Below are 17409 nucleotides of genomic sequence, written 5' to 3'. Positions count from 1 at the left end.
AAGTCTTTCTTCCAGTTTTAGTTGTCTCTTAGACATTTCAGGGTGAACATGTGAAGTCAGGAAGATTTGTTTGCATATTCTTTTCTAATTATGCTGGCAGAGACAAATGCATTGGTGTTAAAGAAGCAGTTATTGTACTTCTGCAGTCACTGTGCTGACCTGCTCATTATATCACAGGAAGATGGGAACAGGTACATATGTTGGCTACTGCCCAGTGGCGTTTAATTGTCTGACTTCTCTGAGAGACGGTATTTTGGGCTGTACCTGATGATGGGTTGCTGTGTTTGTGGTCCTGTCATCTGCAGGAAGATTGGACAGCCTTTCACAGTCATTTGCATAGGAATTAATTTAGTTTGTAAGTCTCCCACCTATTAAAAATGATTTTTTGCTATTAGAATCAAGATATAACTCTAGTACCTTGGCTATAAAATTATGTTTTGAAAACCGGTTTGGATTTTCATATGTTTTGACTTGTATCTTTTAAAAGCACCTAATTCATATGCACCTAATTCATAAGCTAAAGTTTTTCTCAGCAGGAGAATACAAAAGCTCATACATTAATCAGCTTCCCTGAGGCCTTTCCATATAATATAATTAATAATTGTATTGGTAGAGCAGAGCAGTGCACTGGCCAGCTACCAAACAGATTTTATTTGTCAAAATTGCTCCAGTTACTTTAAAGACACATGGAAAACTCCCCAGGGACACGTTACCCCAGAACTACACCAAGAACTGCAAGAGCAAGGAATTGTTCCTTACACGTTGTTGGAGGTAATGGTAGCAATAACTACCCTGAACTTTTACAGACATGCTAATTACCCGAAAAAGAATTTTTAACAGAAAGGAATCTGGGAAATATAATTGGTGTCAAATCTGCCAAAGCAATATTTCATTTGAAACCAAGCCCCACCTACCTTACAGACAAGATCATCGCGGTATTCTCCCCACATGTTGTTGTAAGCTGTTATTTCTATGATTAGCTGCTGGAAGGCTTTCAGAGTTCCTGAGGAAGGTTGTACATGGAAAGCTACTCCCTTCCCATGAGACAGCAGCGCTGCTGCAAATGCTGAAGGAGCACAGCAAAGAAGTATTTGATAAGTTTTGAGGAAATGGAACAAAGTCAGCCTTTCAAAGAAAACAGAGGGCTGATCTTTAGCTGGTGTTAATCAGGATAACCTCACTGGCTTCAAAGAAAATGGGATCACTTACATAGCCCATATTTTTACCACTTTACTCCCTTCTGCAGTGGGCCTTAAAAAAAAAAGGGCAGTTTAAGTGAGTCAGTTCTTGCAGAGATTATTTCATAGTCTCCCTTCGAACAACCTGTTCCAGGCCTCTGAGATATGCAAGGCAACGATTGGTTACATAAAAACACACCCTCAGTTTGAGGAAAAATAAGCTGGAATTTGTGCTAACTGGTTATCTTTCCATTAGCAGCAGCTGCCTGTTTACCTCTGTGTGCTGCTCAACACAAAGAACGTGAATTACAAAGAGCAGAGCCCTTCCACGTTCTGAGTCACTTAGTCTTCTAAATCAATACGCTTGCATGGAATCTGTCAGAACAGCTTTTTTTTCTAATCTTAAGGGCTAATTCAACAGCTGAAAAGCTTTGTCTTTTTAACAAATACCAAACACTATGGCAAGCTACCAATATATCCAAGTTTTATTTTGGATACAGAAGACGCATCCACACTTTATAGCATTTTGATCCCACTTCCCCCCCTCCCTCGGTCCCCTGTGGCTCCCAGTATTATTGTTTTCAGTGCAAGGCATCAGAAATGATGGATGTGCTGTGGGGCAGTTTTCTACAACAGGGAGATAAATAAAAGGGTTTGAGGGAGAAAGGCCTGCTGCAATGGTATCGGAAGACAGCACAGAAAGGAAATGGCCAAAGGTTATACATCTTGTCCATACTGGGAACTAACTATAAGTAGAATCACCCATCTTTGTTTAAGACCGTTGGTTTCTTTTTAAAAAAAAATAAAAAAAATGACCTAATGTTTATGCAATGCAGAGTTTCAGCCTCAAGAATGAAGTGAGGAACCAAGCTGTTTAACAGTGTAGACTTAGCCAAACATTCCAAGGAAAAAAAAAAAAACAAAACTATGTGCCTGACTGGCAGATTTAATGCTGAATGTGGTAGTCAGCTGGTTTTTGCCTTCTCTCCACTGAGTGGGATAACAATTATTTCTCATACCTGACTGCGCTCTTTTGGCTGCATGTTTTGTGATGGGCCCTCTCCTTTTCACCAGGTGGCCTGGAGAGCTTGAAAAAAAAATTTAAAAAAAACAAAACCACGACAATTCTGTGAAATGAGCTTGTCTCTGCTAAAATAACAGCTCCAGCTGACTAATCATTTAGTGGCCATTATTACTTAAAGAAGGACTGCCTGCAAAGTATCTTTTGGAAGTAACATCCTTAAGTGAGAATTAACTTAAAAGAGTTGTAAGGCTGTGTACAACCCAGCACAACAGAGCCTTGGCAGGTACAAACCAGCTTACATCCGTTGGCAACAATAGTGTTTTGCCATTTATGCCAGCTAAAACTTCTGTCCTGGCACTGCAAGCAATCTGTTCCTGCAGGAAATATCATCAGCACTTTTCATTACCAGAGTCAGAGAGCTTTAAAAAAAATAATAATCAACCAACACTGGAGAATAGCAGAAAGTACATCTTGTGACACAGGAAACAGCTCTGTGTCTTGATTTCATTTTTAATCCAGATCTCTATTAGTATTTGCGTTATTATGCAGAAAGGTTAAGACTTACAGGCAGATTTCTTCTGGAGTAGGTGAGTAGCCAGTAAAATACTCAGCTTCTAGTTTGAATGGTGCACTGATTGCGGTGTGATTGGTAAGAATCAGCTGACGTTTTACTATGTCTTTGAATGTAACTTCAGATCCAAAGTCTAGGAGAAGATCACAGGGGCTTTGTAATATTTGTCTTCCATCACTGTCAGAAAAAAAAGTAAGTATTAAAACATCAGTCCTATTTTCTTATGCCACAGACAATTTCAAGAGATTTAAGATATGCATGAGGCAATGTGGTTGTGAAGACAAGTATAAAAGGACTAAGATTTTTGTCATCAGCATTTAATGCTTTTCATTTTTTCTACTTCTACCCTTGTAAGGACCTATTCTGTGTAGAAAGTTTATTGTGTATAACATGGTGACCTACCAAATTAAAGCCATTTTTACCGATATAAAAAATGGGTAAAGACAACCACATTCAAAAAGAGAATAATCATGCTACATATAAAAAAAAAGTATATCAGTCAGATATACCAAGTTATAGAGAACTCTGTCAGTGCAATAAGAAATCTTAATGGTCCAAACTACTGGATATTGGGTTTAATTCTGTAAGAGCTGAATTTGCACATTTTTGGCACTGCAGAAGATAGCTCACAAACATGTTATGGACTACAGAGGCCCCACACTTCAGTTAGCAGGCAGAAAGGGAATTTTCATGCTCTCTCCACACTGAAGTGTTGTGACAGCTGGCAGGTGACAAGTGCCAGGAGCACACTTGAGAACAGACATAACACAACCATGAGTTTCACTATATGCAGTTAACTTCACACCAGTTTATTATTCACAAATTAATTAATTCAGAGTTGTTAATTCAGTTTGTTTCAGCTAAACAATGGTGGGAGTGGAATAGTGCTCTAAGAGCTCAAAATCTCTTCTCTTGGGTTTACAAGGATGCTGAATTTGGGTATGGTGCAAACCCAGTACCTTTTCTTCACTCCGCCCCCTTCAGTGAATAGTCCCAGCACATTTTACTGTCCTTGCTGTCTACATAAAGCAGGAGGAAGAATAAAGCTTATATAAATAACTTTTTTTTTCCTCTATTGTTCTTTTGCTCTGGAAAGAAGTAATTTTTGCTCTGTTAATTTGGAAGCCCAAGATGCAAAGAGATCTTCAGTTTTATAGAGTGGGACTGTAAAATCCTGTACTGCACTTGCACGCTGGAATATTTAGTTTGGAAATAAAGTTTGACTGTGTCATTATGATCTGCTTTAAGGTCTGGTGCCATGTCCAGTTTATGAAATGACAGCACTAAAACCTTGCAAAGAGATATGTAAATTATAGTTCAACATCTTCTATTGTTAAAAGATTATTTTTTTTCCCAAAAAACAGTCTTTGGTATACAGGTGATCTATATTGTATCTGGCTACAACAAAACTGCAAAGGTTTATCAAACATTACTCATGCCATGACATTCTTTAGATGTTTTTAATACTATCAAACACTTGGGTATAAGTATTCTACAGACAGACAAGGGTTTTGCACATGTTAAAACTGTTCAACAAACACAACTGGAAGATGACTTTAAATGATGCGTTGGTTTACCTGGCAGCTCCACTTTCACAAGGTACTGAGTAGGTGACGTGCAGTCCTTTCACATCTCCAGAAATACTCAGAAAGAGGGGTTCAGTCATGTCTTCTATGCTACAGGAAAGGACAAGGTCTTTCAGCTCACCCTGAAAGGAGAAGAGTCAAATTTGCTTGTGAAACAAAGATCAGAGGAAAGGCAGCTTCATTAAGAAAACTACTTAGAAAATGTGTATAAACCACACTGGACAAAAATAAGACAAAGCAACAAACACACACACACAGAACAACAGAATCCTGAAATTTTTATTGAATTGATTTGAGTGTACTTCCTGCTAGCATCAGATTTGCTTAGAAGGACATAACAAGGTAAAAAATTTGTGGCTGTTTCATATCTTTGTATCTGTATCTGTCTGTAACGTTAAAACTGCTCCATTAGTGATTTTTGATATGCTTCTTGTGTTTCAAGTTTTGAAGTTCTAAGCATTAATCACTTTCAATCATACTAAAATAATTTTCCAGAAACAAGTTTCATTTCCACCTGGGTCTAAAGCAGGACTTGTCGGATGAAATACGTGACCAATACACCAGTACTCTAGCTAATTCAATACAACCATCCTTTTTGGCCTTACCAATACATGAATCAGTGCATCCTGCATAAAATAATAAACTGGCGTTCATCTCAAGATCTAGACTTCTAAACATAGCTCTGCAAGTGTGAGACCTGGAGTTCATCTACAAAGGTGATTTCCAAATATGAGTTCTAGACCTCCACTGATTCAGTAAGGGTACTTCTCCATCTAGCTCACTCACAATGCAATCTTTCTTGTAGGTGGCTCAGATGGGATTCAGTTCCCCAGCCATAACCAGAAGTGCCCTTTCAGATGGTCAGTGTGCCCTGCTGAGCTTCCAGCTTTGAATGAAAAAGGCTCAACTCTACTGGAATCCTATGCCACACACACCAAACGCACATGTTTGGTCTCTGATACACAGATGTGATACATGTTAGGGCAGCTCTAGTGGTCCTGAGCACCTACTTTAAAGCAAGTAGCTGTGACTTAGGTCTCCTGTGACTGTAGTGGGAACTAATACACCTCACGAACAGGGAGTTTCTTTATTTAGATGCTTTAAATCAGATGTCTGAATGCCCCCCCATAAAGTCCATGGCTGAATTCACAAAGTTTGTGAACAGTAAACCCTGCAGGGCTTTTTAATTTTGCAGACTCTCAGTCCCAGCAGTCTCTTTTAATTTGTTTCCAAACACCAAAATGTCGTGAGCCCAGCTGCATTCAGAAAACCAAGTACGTGCTATGTATGTCAGTCTGCTATGTTTTATTTGGGATAATCGTAAGTGTGGATCTGTATGCTCCATGAAAAGAGATAAAGCACTAAGAGTAATTGAATAAGCATTTAAAAAAAGAAATAAAACAAATATAGTTGGGAAACAAACAGGCAGGGTAGAAAATTGCACACCATGTGGACTGCTTTAATGGTTGCCTTCAACCATGGTTACCTCTAAAGCAAAGCAATTTCAGAGACATTGTATGTAAAAAAAGGAACATTATATTTTGTATATAATAATCCTTCCTTTTGCCAGATGGAGGCGAGATGAGAATGCCAGCATTGCTGATTTGATAAAATTTCATCTGTTTTTAAACTTACCGTGATGTTGGTTGTCAGTTCTATGCAGAATTCTTTTTCTTCATTTGGACCTAAGGTGCCACTGGCTGGAGACACAGTGGCAGAGCAGAAAGCTGCCTGACTTCCAATGAGCTGCCAAACAGACAGGACAAACAGTTAACTTTGTTAATTAATTAACTTTGTTTCTTCTGGATTTTCTTTCCAGATCACAGAGGACTATAAAAACAGAGTTATTTTAAGGTTTAGAACACTTTCAGGTAGCAACACGGTTTGCTGAGACAAAGCTTGCTTTACAATTCCCCCATGACTGTTAAGATTCACCTGTGCTTAGATTAATTTTAAATATCTTCAGGTGCTCATCTGAGGGATCTGGAGTGGGAGCAGAGTTGCTGTAGACCCTTTCACAGTCACAAGCCATTGAGTGTATGGATGTGGTAGGATTCAGTCACCTAAACACAGGTACACAGAACAGCTGCTGGCTGGTGTGACAGGACTTACAAGAGAGTTTCTTGAGTGACACCTGAAGGTCACAAAAAACATTTGGTGGCACCCAAAATGACACTAACATCTATATTCTAGTGACTGACTTCCTGCCCAAATTTCCCCTCACTGAAAAGAGGGTTCAGAAAGCAGCCCACATACTGACATTAAATTTATCTGTCCTAAACTGTGAACTGAATCCCACCCAGAACGTGGAATTTAAGTTTAGACACAATTCAAAAGCAGCATTGTCTCTTTGCTCTGCTGAATTAAACGCAGACCCTAAACTGCCATGACACTTTAACACCCTGGTAGCTTGGATCCTATTTTCCCCTTCCACTCCACCCACCCATTCTCCAGTAAATGATTGACAGACAGAAAAACATATTAGCAACAACGGGGAGTTTAATCTTTTCATAAAGTCTGGTCTCAAGCTGAAGTCCTGTTCCTAAGCCAGTAAACAGCAATCATTATTCAAAGGGCACGTCAGAAAAGCTGTTAATTATTGTTTGTATTTTTGATAGAAATTACAGTTTCCATCCGCCCTTTATTCTCCATCCATCAGAAACACACTTACCTTTCCCCACAGGTATTTTGCTGGCAGCCACGTCTGGTTAAAAAGTTTGCTGGTTGCTTTGACAGGAATTCCAGTATAAATTTCAGTGAGTGCTAGATGGCTAGACATCAGGCACGCTTGGGGGGTCTGAACTTCAACAAAAACAGGAAGATGACTGGAAATAAACACACAGATGGTCTATTGTTATCGCTAATGAAATGTGCTAGACATACAACAGCATGCTGGAAAGAATGATGATTATGTTTATCTAGCAATATTAGTGATTGGATGGCTCTTTGATAGGTTACACAAGCCCATTTCTGAGTTTCTGCTACATATTTTTGTTTTAGGAAAGAAAACTACCTGCAGTGAAAATCACATGTGACTCTCAGGAAAAAATAAAGCAGAATGTGACTTTTTCCCCTTACCTCCCTTCTCCGTTTTCTACCTCCAGTTCTAATATTGTCTGGAGACGCTGGCACAGCAGTGATGTGAACTGAACGGACACACTGCATGAACCCAAAGGAGGTATTTCTCCAGCAGATGGTTGAATGGTAAAGGGAGATACCTGTGAAAGGAAAGAGGACGCAGGAATTTTTTTGATGCCTGCAAAGCAAGTGTAAAATGTTGTACCTGCACACTCCAATTAGGATTTGTGTGTGTCTAGTTTTTCCTCAGACATGTCCTTTTTCTCTGCCTCTGGATTCTCATCCAGTTGGATTTTAGTAAGTGCAATGCTAGCTTTGTGAAAACCAAGGAGGAGGGACTTTGCTTCTATAGGGACTGCCAGTAAAACGATAATGGCTTAACAGGGATAGCTGTGCATAGGGTGAGGGGGAGCATGCAGCAGTCAGCAGTAGCAGTCAGGGGAGATTCCTGAACACAGAGTCAATAAAAGAGGACTGGAGGAGCACAGATAGAAAAAGCACGAGTGCAGGATGTGGGCTGGAGAAGTTTGGGAAAAGGAAAGAGGCAGCTTTTATGCAGGAGGAAGTGAGAACTTGATCTTTGATCTTCACTGTGATATGAATGGACTCTGGGAAGATAAATTCAAAAGATTAAGGCTCTACAATCTCTCTGAGGTCCTGGGAAGTGTTGGGAATGCCAGGGGACAAAGTAATAACAAAGTGAGAAGGAAGAGTTTGAGGACTGTGAGGACAGGGTCTCCCCCAGGTCACCGTGATTCAGGTACTTCTGATTATAATTGTTTTGTGGAAAAGGGACTGGCACACACACAACTGTTTTGAAAGGCTGACATAGCCACCATTCAGAAAGCCTTCTTTTTTTTTGCCATCAACTTTCACCCAAAGTTGGTGATACATCCACATCATGGGTAGGGGAAAAAAAAAAACAACAAAAAAACAACACAACAAAGCTGCAGAACTCATGGGAGCAACTTCCCACAGCCTTCCACCTCCTGTGATGGTCAACAGAAAGCTCCTGCTTAATAAGCTGCTCTTTCAGTTGCAAAACTGACAAAAACTGTCCAGAAAAACAAAACTTCTGAACAGTGATGTTAAGAGACCTGCAGGCAGAGTCTGGCCTTTTGTTGCTAGGAAAAGCACTTACCCTTGAGTCCGGATTTCCTCACTTCCCTTTAACACTTAACACCAAGGAGAAATCTATCTACAAAGTCCACTGTGTGCCAGAAATAATCAAAATAAACATTTTTTTTTGTTTTTATTGTTTTTTTTATAATTTCAGAATATGCAATGGTCTGCAGTTAGCAGCTCTCACTCAATTCTTTGTATCATCTCCAAGCTCCTCGAGTTATTTCACATGAAATGATGGAATGAGCTCTGAAATCAAAGAGTCCATTCCAGTCCTTGATATACCACAGCCTAGATAATACTGAACAGTAGTTTTAGCATTCACTGTGGTAAGAAGCCATTTTGGGACACACCTGCATGTTTCAAAGCCATCATTTGAAGCCACAAAAACCAATTTGGTAGGTGCTGAGATTCTTGTATCTGATGCTGATGTGGGTGTGTGGGAGGAGAACTGAGCAGCCTCCACTCTAATGAAGCCTTACCCCCTTGTATGTACATTATGTACGTACAAGTATGTAACTGTATGTACATTAGCAGCAGCTGAAATCCCTGGTGTACAGGAGATACTCCATGTCTCTTTGGATTAGACTGCTGAGGGGGGTTGAAATAAACAGAACTGAAAAAAAATGCAGATACTTTTTATATTTAAAAAAAAAAACTTGTGCACTGATGTAACTGTGCAGAACCCGTTTGATTAGGGGTCATTGAAATCAGAACTTTTGATATCTGGAATGAATAGTACAGCCTGAGAAAGAAACAGCTAAAGAGGGAGCATGGCAAGTTACAGCAGTGACTTACCTCTTCATTCCTTTCAGCTAGACAAACCTGGCTTTCTTGCATTCTCCACCGTGCTGGCAGCTGACACAGATTTTTAATCTCAAAGGTTCTTAACACACTCTCGCCCCACTTAATCAAGCCTAACTGGAGTGATGGAACATCAATGCAAAGAAGAGGACCCTAGGACACCAAGAAACAGATGTTAAAATGGACATTTCTGCCAAAACTGCCTAATTAAAAAACATTATTAGCTAAGATTAATGTTGAGCTTCTCAGAGAATAGCAGAAAGCAAATGCCTTGCATGTAATACAGAAAAAATCTTACTGTCATGGGAGTATCAGCGTTTACACAGCTGTTACTAGACAGTAAAAACGCCTGCTATTTGTAACTACCCTAGATTTGTCAGGCCTTCAAGAAGCAAAAGGCTTTTTACAGTCAACAGCCAGGCCGTGCATCTAGTCATACTGCACCACTGAACTGGTGCTCACCTTGAAAGCAGCCTCAACGTGCAGCACGACTGGCTCTGGAGAGTGTTCAATTTTACATGGCAGGTTATGGCTGACACGCCCAGGTTTGCCTCCAGTAATTGTCAGTTCAAATTCACAGCATTCATTCATATCTAGAGAAGAAAAATTAACAAACAAATAAATAAAATCACCCTCTTGAACTGAAATAACCCACTGTAAGCCTAGTACTGAAGCTCCTGGAACCAACTTAAGTCTCCTGCTGGCTCCAGTAGGCTGGGGATCAGGCCCTGCTTGCATTATGATGCTCTAAGACTTTTCTCTTCCACGAGTACCATTTTAAATATTTCTATCATTAATTGATACCTGCAAGTCACAGCAACTTTACCTATGACACCTGTGTGAGGTTCAACTTCCACAATGTCACAGGCTGTGATTTTCTCCCACGTGTACTTGATCAATGATTTGCTGTTATTCCACATCTAGAACAATCAAAAACAGTAAGATAATTAATGTACTTTAAGATTTCATAATAACAAGTCAATTTGCTGACAGCAGTGATGCACTGCAAACTAGGTATTGCAAGCCTCACATCACATACTTATCTTTGCAAACTTTAGCAATGTCCTGATCACCAATAAATGTTAGAACCTACTGATGTTGCTTGAATCTAGCTCCAACATACAGCACCTTCACCTGAATCTTGAAATAAACTGAGCAAACTAAAAGTGTAAAGACACAGAACTTCATCTAACCTCTGACTTGAACAGTACTGACCCAGTATCATGCACTAACTACTGTTATTTTCATCATGTGCTGTAATCTCCCTTTGCTTTCCTCCTCTGTCATGTAAAATGAGCACAACAAGATGTAGAATTCATCTGACTGGATTTCGGATGTCTTTAAAACAGCTGAGAGCTCTATATCTGATCTCATCTCCTAGGATTCCCTTTACAGTCAATAAAGCCAATTTGATAGTGCTGAGAGCAATTCCTCCCATATGTTTTAGCCTATAAGATGTTATGAATCACCCTCTGGATGCTGTCGTATAGACTCCAAGGCCTATAAGAAAACCTTAGAGCAGGTAGCTCAAATGGGGAGATCTATGCCAAAGGACTGTATTTGATGAACGTGGTGGCTACTTTCACATTGGTGTTTGGTGTTTTCTGAAACTTGAAGAAAATCCATTAACTTTTATGGAATATTATCTGGAAATATTTGAAGCCTGTTAATTTTTTTCAAAACTGTAACAGAACTTCAAAGCTTAAACTTGAAATCCTTCTTTTGAGAACAGCCTTTTTTGCCAAAGGATCTGTTTGTGAGGGAGATGTAAGCTCCTAAAACCTTTTGCCTGCTCTTCAGATCTATTCAGACCATACTCTAATTACCTGTATCATGTTTAACTATACTGGATTGCTGGAAAGTATGAAATGGCTGCCTTAAGTTGAAAAAGAACTGGTGGGAAGAGTGAGCAGAGAACTAAATGCCAGTTAGTACACTAAGAAAAAACGTGAAGACCATTAACAGGGAAACCTCTTCCTGCCTGGCCATAGCTAACAGATTTATTTATATTTACGTGAGACTAAGATCAAAAGGATCTCGATCTATAGAGAAAAGGATGTGGAATGAGTGGACAGTTGCAGCAGGAACCTGTCCCATAACAGTCAAATAGAAATTACCAGGACATGCAGGAATAGAATATGGTCTAGAAAGTTACAGTCTAAGTGACTTCAGCTTTTCTGTGCTTGCAGTAGTCCTCCAAACAAAGAGTGCCTCTGTTACAAAGTCATTTAATCATCCATTGGCTATTCCTTCTAGCTGGAAAAATCTTGCACTACAGGAGTGACAGATTGATAAGCAACAGGTTTGTGACCCAGAAAAACATTTGGAAGCATAACGCTCTGTGATATCAAACCTGAGAGATGAAAAAAGAACAAAGCCTGCTGCCTGGAGTGCAGGGCAAAGGAGGCCTGCTAGGGGATTTCAGTACAGTAGTCATGGCCTCCTTTAAAAATATTTAAGAAAAACTAAAATAACATGGACCATCTGATAGCTTCTAACACCCATGATCGAGTGACACAAAGCACATGATAACAATGAAGTAAAAAGCAAACAAACCTTAAATGTCTTTCTGACATTTACACTAATAAAGCTTTCTCCAGGGATGATAATGGCGTATGGCTCCAGAAGCAGCTGAAACGGTTCTGTTGATCCTTTAACTTCTATTTCCAGTGCTATAACATCCTCTGCCTTGTACTGTGGGATGTTTTGAAGCATTCCCTCTTTCACTAAACTACAGGAAGAAATGTAGTAGAATTATTAAACATTTTTAAACTTTTGCTTAAACTGGATGCCATCTTTTAATTGCCAGATAAAAAGTAAGAAACGTCAAAAGTTTCTCCACTACAGACTGCTGGAGTGCAGTTAAAAACTGGAAAAATCCCATTGGTCTTTTAACATGCTCTGGTTGTCCCAGCACATTCATGGAATAAGTATCTAAGTCGTTACTGTTTGTCACAGCAGTCTATAACAGAAAGAACTGCTGGAAATCTCAGCAGAAAGCATGGGAAATAAACAGACAAAATGTCAGAATTATCTTTTTCCAAGAGAGGTGCAGTCCCAGCTATGGCTAAGGCCATAAGACATGATGGAAGCTCACAAAGACATTTTATACCACTGTTTAGTTGTGCACATAAAATCCTTTATTAGTTTAGTTGTGCACATTAAATCCTTTATAACTCTCGGTCCATCATAACCAGAAAGATAAAAATTCTGTTAACTTAATGAAACACCATAGCTAAACACCATGGCTACACATGTTACGTGGAAATCTCGTTTCTCAGCTTACCTAGGTGATTCTGGGATGTCCCTCAGAACCATCTGAATCACACTGTGATATGTCTTCAGCTGTACAGATAAGGAAAGGCTTTTATCGTCAAGTAGGCAGTTACATTGAGAATTCAAAAATAGAGATGAAAACGTAGTTTACATTTAAATTATGAACAATCATCACTGAAGTACTAAACTCTGAAAAAACATATTCAAAATAGAGTTACTAAAAGAAAACATATTGGACTGCAAAACATTAAGCCAGATTCTGATCTCATGGTTTATGGTTCCAAGAAAAATACTCATTTTTGACATGCCTGTTATTACTTCCCTTGTATATTGCATACTACAGCAAGCATCTGCAAATACTCTGCAAATTAAGATTAGTATGGCTGTACTAACTTAAGTTTTTTTTAGCCACTCCAGGGTATTTAACTGACCATCAATCTAATTTTGAATAGAAAGCACTGTTTTACCATGATGAGGAAGGAGGATGCCTTCTATATACTAATGGCAAAAAACAAAAACCAACAGCAAATAAAACACCCACAGAAGCAGGCCTCAAATCAGAAGGGCTTTGCAAATGATTCCTTTGTTTACGATGAGACATTTATCTAAGTGTGTATGTTAACTCAACATATTTTTGTTAATGAATTAAAACCTTTAAAACATCATTAATATATTTTCATATTAAAGTATTTTTAAGTTAATTTCTCTTCCATATTTACTTGAGGCATTCCTATGTCTGTCAATCAACATGCCACGGGACATTTTCACTCTTGGGTTTACTCTGGATCAAGTTTCTTTAAATACAGTGAGCTCATACTCCCTATTTACATGGACGGGAGAGCAGAAACTAAGACAACAGTCAGCCATCCACTGGTACAGCTGCACTCAAACATCATTGCACCCCCCTCTTTACAACAGCTGCATGTCATCATTCCTCTGCCAAAATCTACTACTACCCCTCTTATTTACTGCAGAGCTGTTCATAGGTCCCTTTTCAGCCCAAACAAGCTACAGTTGGAAACGGTTTAAATAATCAGCTTGCTAACCAAGACTGTTGAGCTATAATGTGGGTATGGGGTAGATTCCCCCAAAGGAGCTCAGTTAGCAGATCCTGATGGTCAGGGGATTGCAAAGGGGCTGGTAGCACAGTAAGGATGGCAACTTTATCAGCCAGCACAGCTGCAGCTAAGAGGATGTGTCCACAGCTCCAGTGTGAAGTTAATGGTGTCCAATCAGTACCAGAAATGCCATGAGATCAGAAGCTGCCTCATATTTTGCAGTCAAAACATGTTTTCTTTTCAGTAACTTTCTATATTTTGAATACTGTTTATTAGAGCATACTACCAGCCAATTACATTTAATTCAGAAAGCTGCGCAGCATGGGTTTTATGACTTGCATAAAAATACGCAGCTGGAGTTTGTAGATAGGAAGGAATCACAAGCCATACCTCCTGTGGAGCATAAGTGAGAGTAAACTCATGATCAGCATGGGGAAGCAAAACTCCCTGCTCAGGATTCAGGGAGAAGGCTGACTCCGTGTCTCTTTTGTATTCAATCTTTGTGAAGTCTGCAGCTTCTTCTGGCACTGATGGCTGCAGATTAGGCTTTATTATCTGCCAGTAGAAAGGAAGTTCTACATGGCTGCAAAGTGATCAATAAACAAAAAGAAATTATGATTAAAAAATTAGACATTTTTAAGCAAGATATTGGGAGAAATTTTTTAGCTCTTTTTTCCATGCAGCAAATTCCTCTCCTTATAGATTAAAGGGGGTTAGGCTTATCAGTGCTCGTGAGCTACAGAGCTGATGAGACAGCACAGAAAGAGTCAGAGTATGCAAATTCTACAAAGAATATGCAAATACATTGAAATAAGCTATATATATATATGCGCAAGAGATGTTACTTTCTTGCCTTATTTAACTTGTAATGTTAATGCAACTTTTAAGAAACTCTAAAATTCTTTTTTCAAGAATTTGAGATCAACAGGACCATTCCTGCTGATATCAGTGTTTGCATTGGATCACTGCTAATAATCTATGTAACGTTCTGAATTTAATCCAAATGCAAGCTCTGGTCTTTAACAAATCAACAAACAGTGGCTCCAGCTAGGATGATAGCAGTGGCTCTGCAATACTATTTGTAATCCAGAAAATGTTGCTAAACTGGGTTGCTTCAGCAGAAGTATTCCATGGAATCTGTTCATGGGTTTTAAAACTTTGTTCATTTTGACCTCGAAAACTTTGCCTTAGAAAACGGAGAAAGGACACTGGAGTTTCAAAGTGAAATTAATGACATAAACCTGAACAAGGACAATGTCTTGTATCACTTTCCCTAGCTTTATAAAGTTTTCTCTTGACTATTTCCATGAAGTTCAGTCTCAGCCTGCCCAGTTCTGCTTCACCCTAATGCTGACACCAGAAGCGCATGGACTGCTGTCACGATGATAGCGCAGTTCACTGACTCCCACTTTCCTACACCCAAACAACATTCTGTTGTGGCATTGTGCATCTGTGGTTTGCAGGCCAGACCGATAACAAACTTCCAGAAATTCACTGTAGCAATTTACTTGCATGTATCTAGATACAGCACTGATCTCCTCACTGTTTTGGGGGTCTGCAGCTTGTAACTACTGCAACTGTGCAAATTAGTATAATTCTATTATTGTCTAAGTGAGTTTGATCAAAATCAGGATTCCACCACGTTCAGTACAAGGTAATTATGGAGGGACATATTCCTTGACTTCAAATAGAGTTTATATTTTAATCTTTTATGGAACAATAGTGGGAATCATGTGAAAGTTTAAAGCTGAGCTAGTAACACTGAGCTCCCTTTTAATCAGGGGAGATCCAGTATAGTCCAGGATGCATTATGTCCTATTCTGTAGGAGATGCCTACAGTCAGGTCAGAATTGTACCCTAAAAACCATCTATCTCCCTTCACTATGAAAGGAAAGGTATGTAAGGTGCTTAGCTCAGCTGTACAAATATACCTTATAGACATGTAAAGTTAGATGAGGTAAACCCCAGCTAGTTGACCCTGTTAAACACTTTCTGCAACCATCCTGTTCTTCCAAGCATAATCCTTGAACCCTAATTACTAAACAACAGAGCAAAAAGAAGCATAAAGCTTCTGCACAAAGCTTAACAAGAGCATGAAGATTTTGCCAGTCTGATAGAACATAGTGTTACAATTAAGGTCCCCAGCAGTGTGTTTAGACTTCAGAGCATTACCCTACTAATAGTAGCTACGTACGTGGAGTTTCTTATAACCAAATTCTTCTCCTCAGTGGTGTGTGGGTTTTGGGGGTCAAATCGTATGAGGTGCTGTGCTGTGACATCAGTAACTTCACCAGGTGCAGGGCTGCTTTCTCCACCCGTAACGTGCAAAAGCTCCAGAGCTATCAGCTGGCCAACCCCTTGAAGAAATAAGTAGGTATTACTGTTTTCCACCTTGTTATTAACTTTGTTCATATTGCTCTTTAACACCAAAGACCAGCAATGGTGATTACTGATTATGTCTGGTGTTTCCTCAGGTTTCAGAGCTCCACTGTGTTAACAGCACAGTATTTTCCTGATGTTCATTGATTATCAATACGTATCAGCAGAGATCCCCTCTTTAAGAATTTAACAGATTTGGCTTTGAGGGCCACAACTTCAGCCCACCTACATTAGCACTGTTTCACTGAAGCCAGCAGAATGTTTGCAATGGTTGATGCTGTGGCTTCCAGACATGTTGAGCAGTATAATGAAAATAAAAAATAAGCAGCAAAAGTGCTCTTAAAAATTCCCAAATGAAATACGTGTAATAAAGTGCTTGTATGAATTTCACATTAAGCCTCATGTCATAGTACTCACAATACAGGACAAGCACTAACAATTACAATAATTTCAACTTCTTTAATTAGATAACCTAAAGACTGCCTGCCTCTCCTGAATAACCTAATCCAAGATACGCCCCAAATCTGCTTCACACCCAAATGGGCCTCAACCACAACTCACATTAACTGAGTATCTGCAGTGTTAGAAACATGATCTCTGGAAAGTCTTAGGAACAAACCTGTGACTGTAACATCATTGACCTGGCAATTGTCACAAACAACGGTATATATCTGCTGTGATACTTCTGGAGAGGAAGGAAAAAACACTACCTGAAAGAGAGAAGCAAAATAATAACGTTTGTAACTGATTTTTCTCCAGGAAGTCATAAACTTCAATCCATAAGTGTTCACTAAAGGACAGTTCTAATGGTTAATAATTAAATAATGTTACTTAATTTTCATTCTTGTAAATGTAATCTTACATTTACAAGGAACAGAGTCATATTCCCTTAACATAGCCCAGAAAGAAACAGGTGCTTTCTGGGTGACTAAACCTACATGAGTGCACTTGGCTGCTCACCACAAGCTGCCTTTGTAGTCACTGGAGCTGGGGACAGTTCTCTAGGTTAGTCAGACAAATTGCACCCTCAGGATCAGGTCTGTCCTCAGTCACTTCTTGAGCAACACCACTGCTGCCTGTAAAGCTGCAGCAGTATGAGCAGGGTCAGATGCTGCGTGCCTTCCCCAAGCTCCATTTCAACAAAAATGATTCAGGGCCCAAACTGTGCAACCTTTGGCTCCAGTAATGTGCACCATGGTTCTCCTGCCTGCTCTCCATTACTGCCTGCAAGCCCAACCTGTGCTAAATCCACCTCCTCTTTCTCTCCCACAAATGGGTGACCCTCCTGAAGTAACGCAGCTGGGAAGAGAGAAAGGGAAACTCTTCTCCTTTA

General features: G+C 39.5%; 1 protein-coding gene across 1 annotated transcript in view; it reads right to left on the bottom strand.

Annotated features, from left to right (window-relative positions):
* DLEC1 (DLEC1 cilia and flagella associated protein) overlaps positions 1-17409 on the bottom strand; it is a 38982-nt gene that overhangs the window by 13268 nt on the left and 8305 nt on the right. Inside the window, exons 12-27 of the mRNA XM_084507698.1 lie at positions 16696-16786; positions 15892-16054; positions 14088-14280; positions 12650-12708; positions 11920-12094; positions 10190-10283; positions 9826-9956; positions 9358-9516; positions 7438-7577; positions 7031-7184; positions 5995-6105; positions 4351-4481; positions 2768-2950; positions 2198-2265; positions 915-1066; positions 265-368 (exon numbers count right to left, since the gene is read on the bottom strand). Coding sequence (XP_084363824.1) covers positions 265-368; positions 915-1066; positions 2198-2265; positions 2768-2950; positions 4351-4481; positions 5995-6105; positions 7031-7184; positions 7438-7577; positions 9358-9516; positions 9826-9956; positions 10190-10283; positions 11920-12094; positions 12650-12708; positions 14088-14280; positions 15892-16054; positions 16696-16786 — 2108 coding nt within the window. The remainder of the gene's footprint in view (positions 1-264; positions 369-914; positions 1067-2197; positions 2266-2767; positions 2951-4350; positions 4482-5994; positions 6106-7030; positions 7185-7437; positions 7578-9357; positions 9517-9825; positions 9957-10189; positions 10284-11919; positions 12095-12649; positions 12709-14087; positions 14281-15891; positions 16055-16695; positions 16787-17409) is intronic.

Source organism: Aythya ferina (assembly GCF_964211825.1).
Source record: "Aythya ferina genome assembly, chromosome: 2".
Classification (NCBI taxonomy): Eukaryota; Metazoa; Chordata; class Aves; order Anseriformes; family Anatidae; genus Aythya; species Aythya ferina.
The sequence above is the reverse complement of the archived record's forward strand: the minus strand, read 5'-3'. Positions and strand labels throughout refer to the sequence as shown.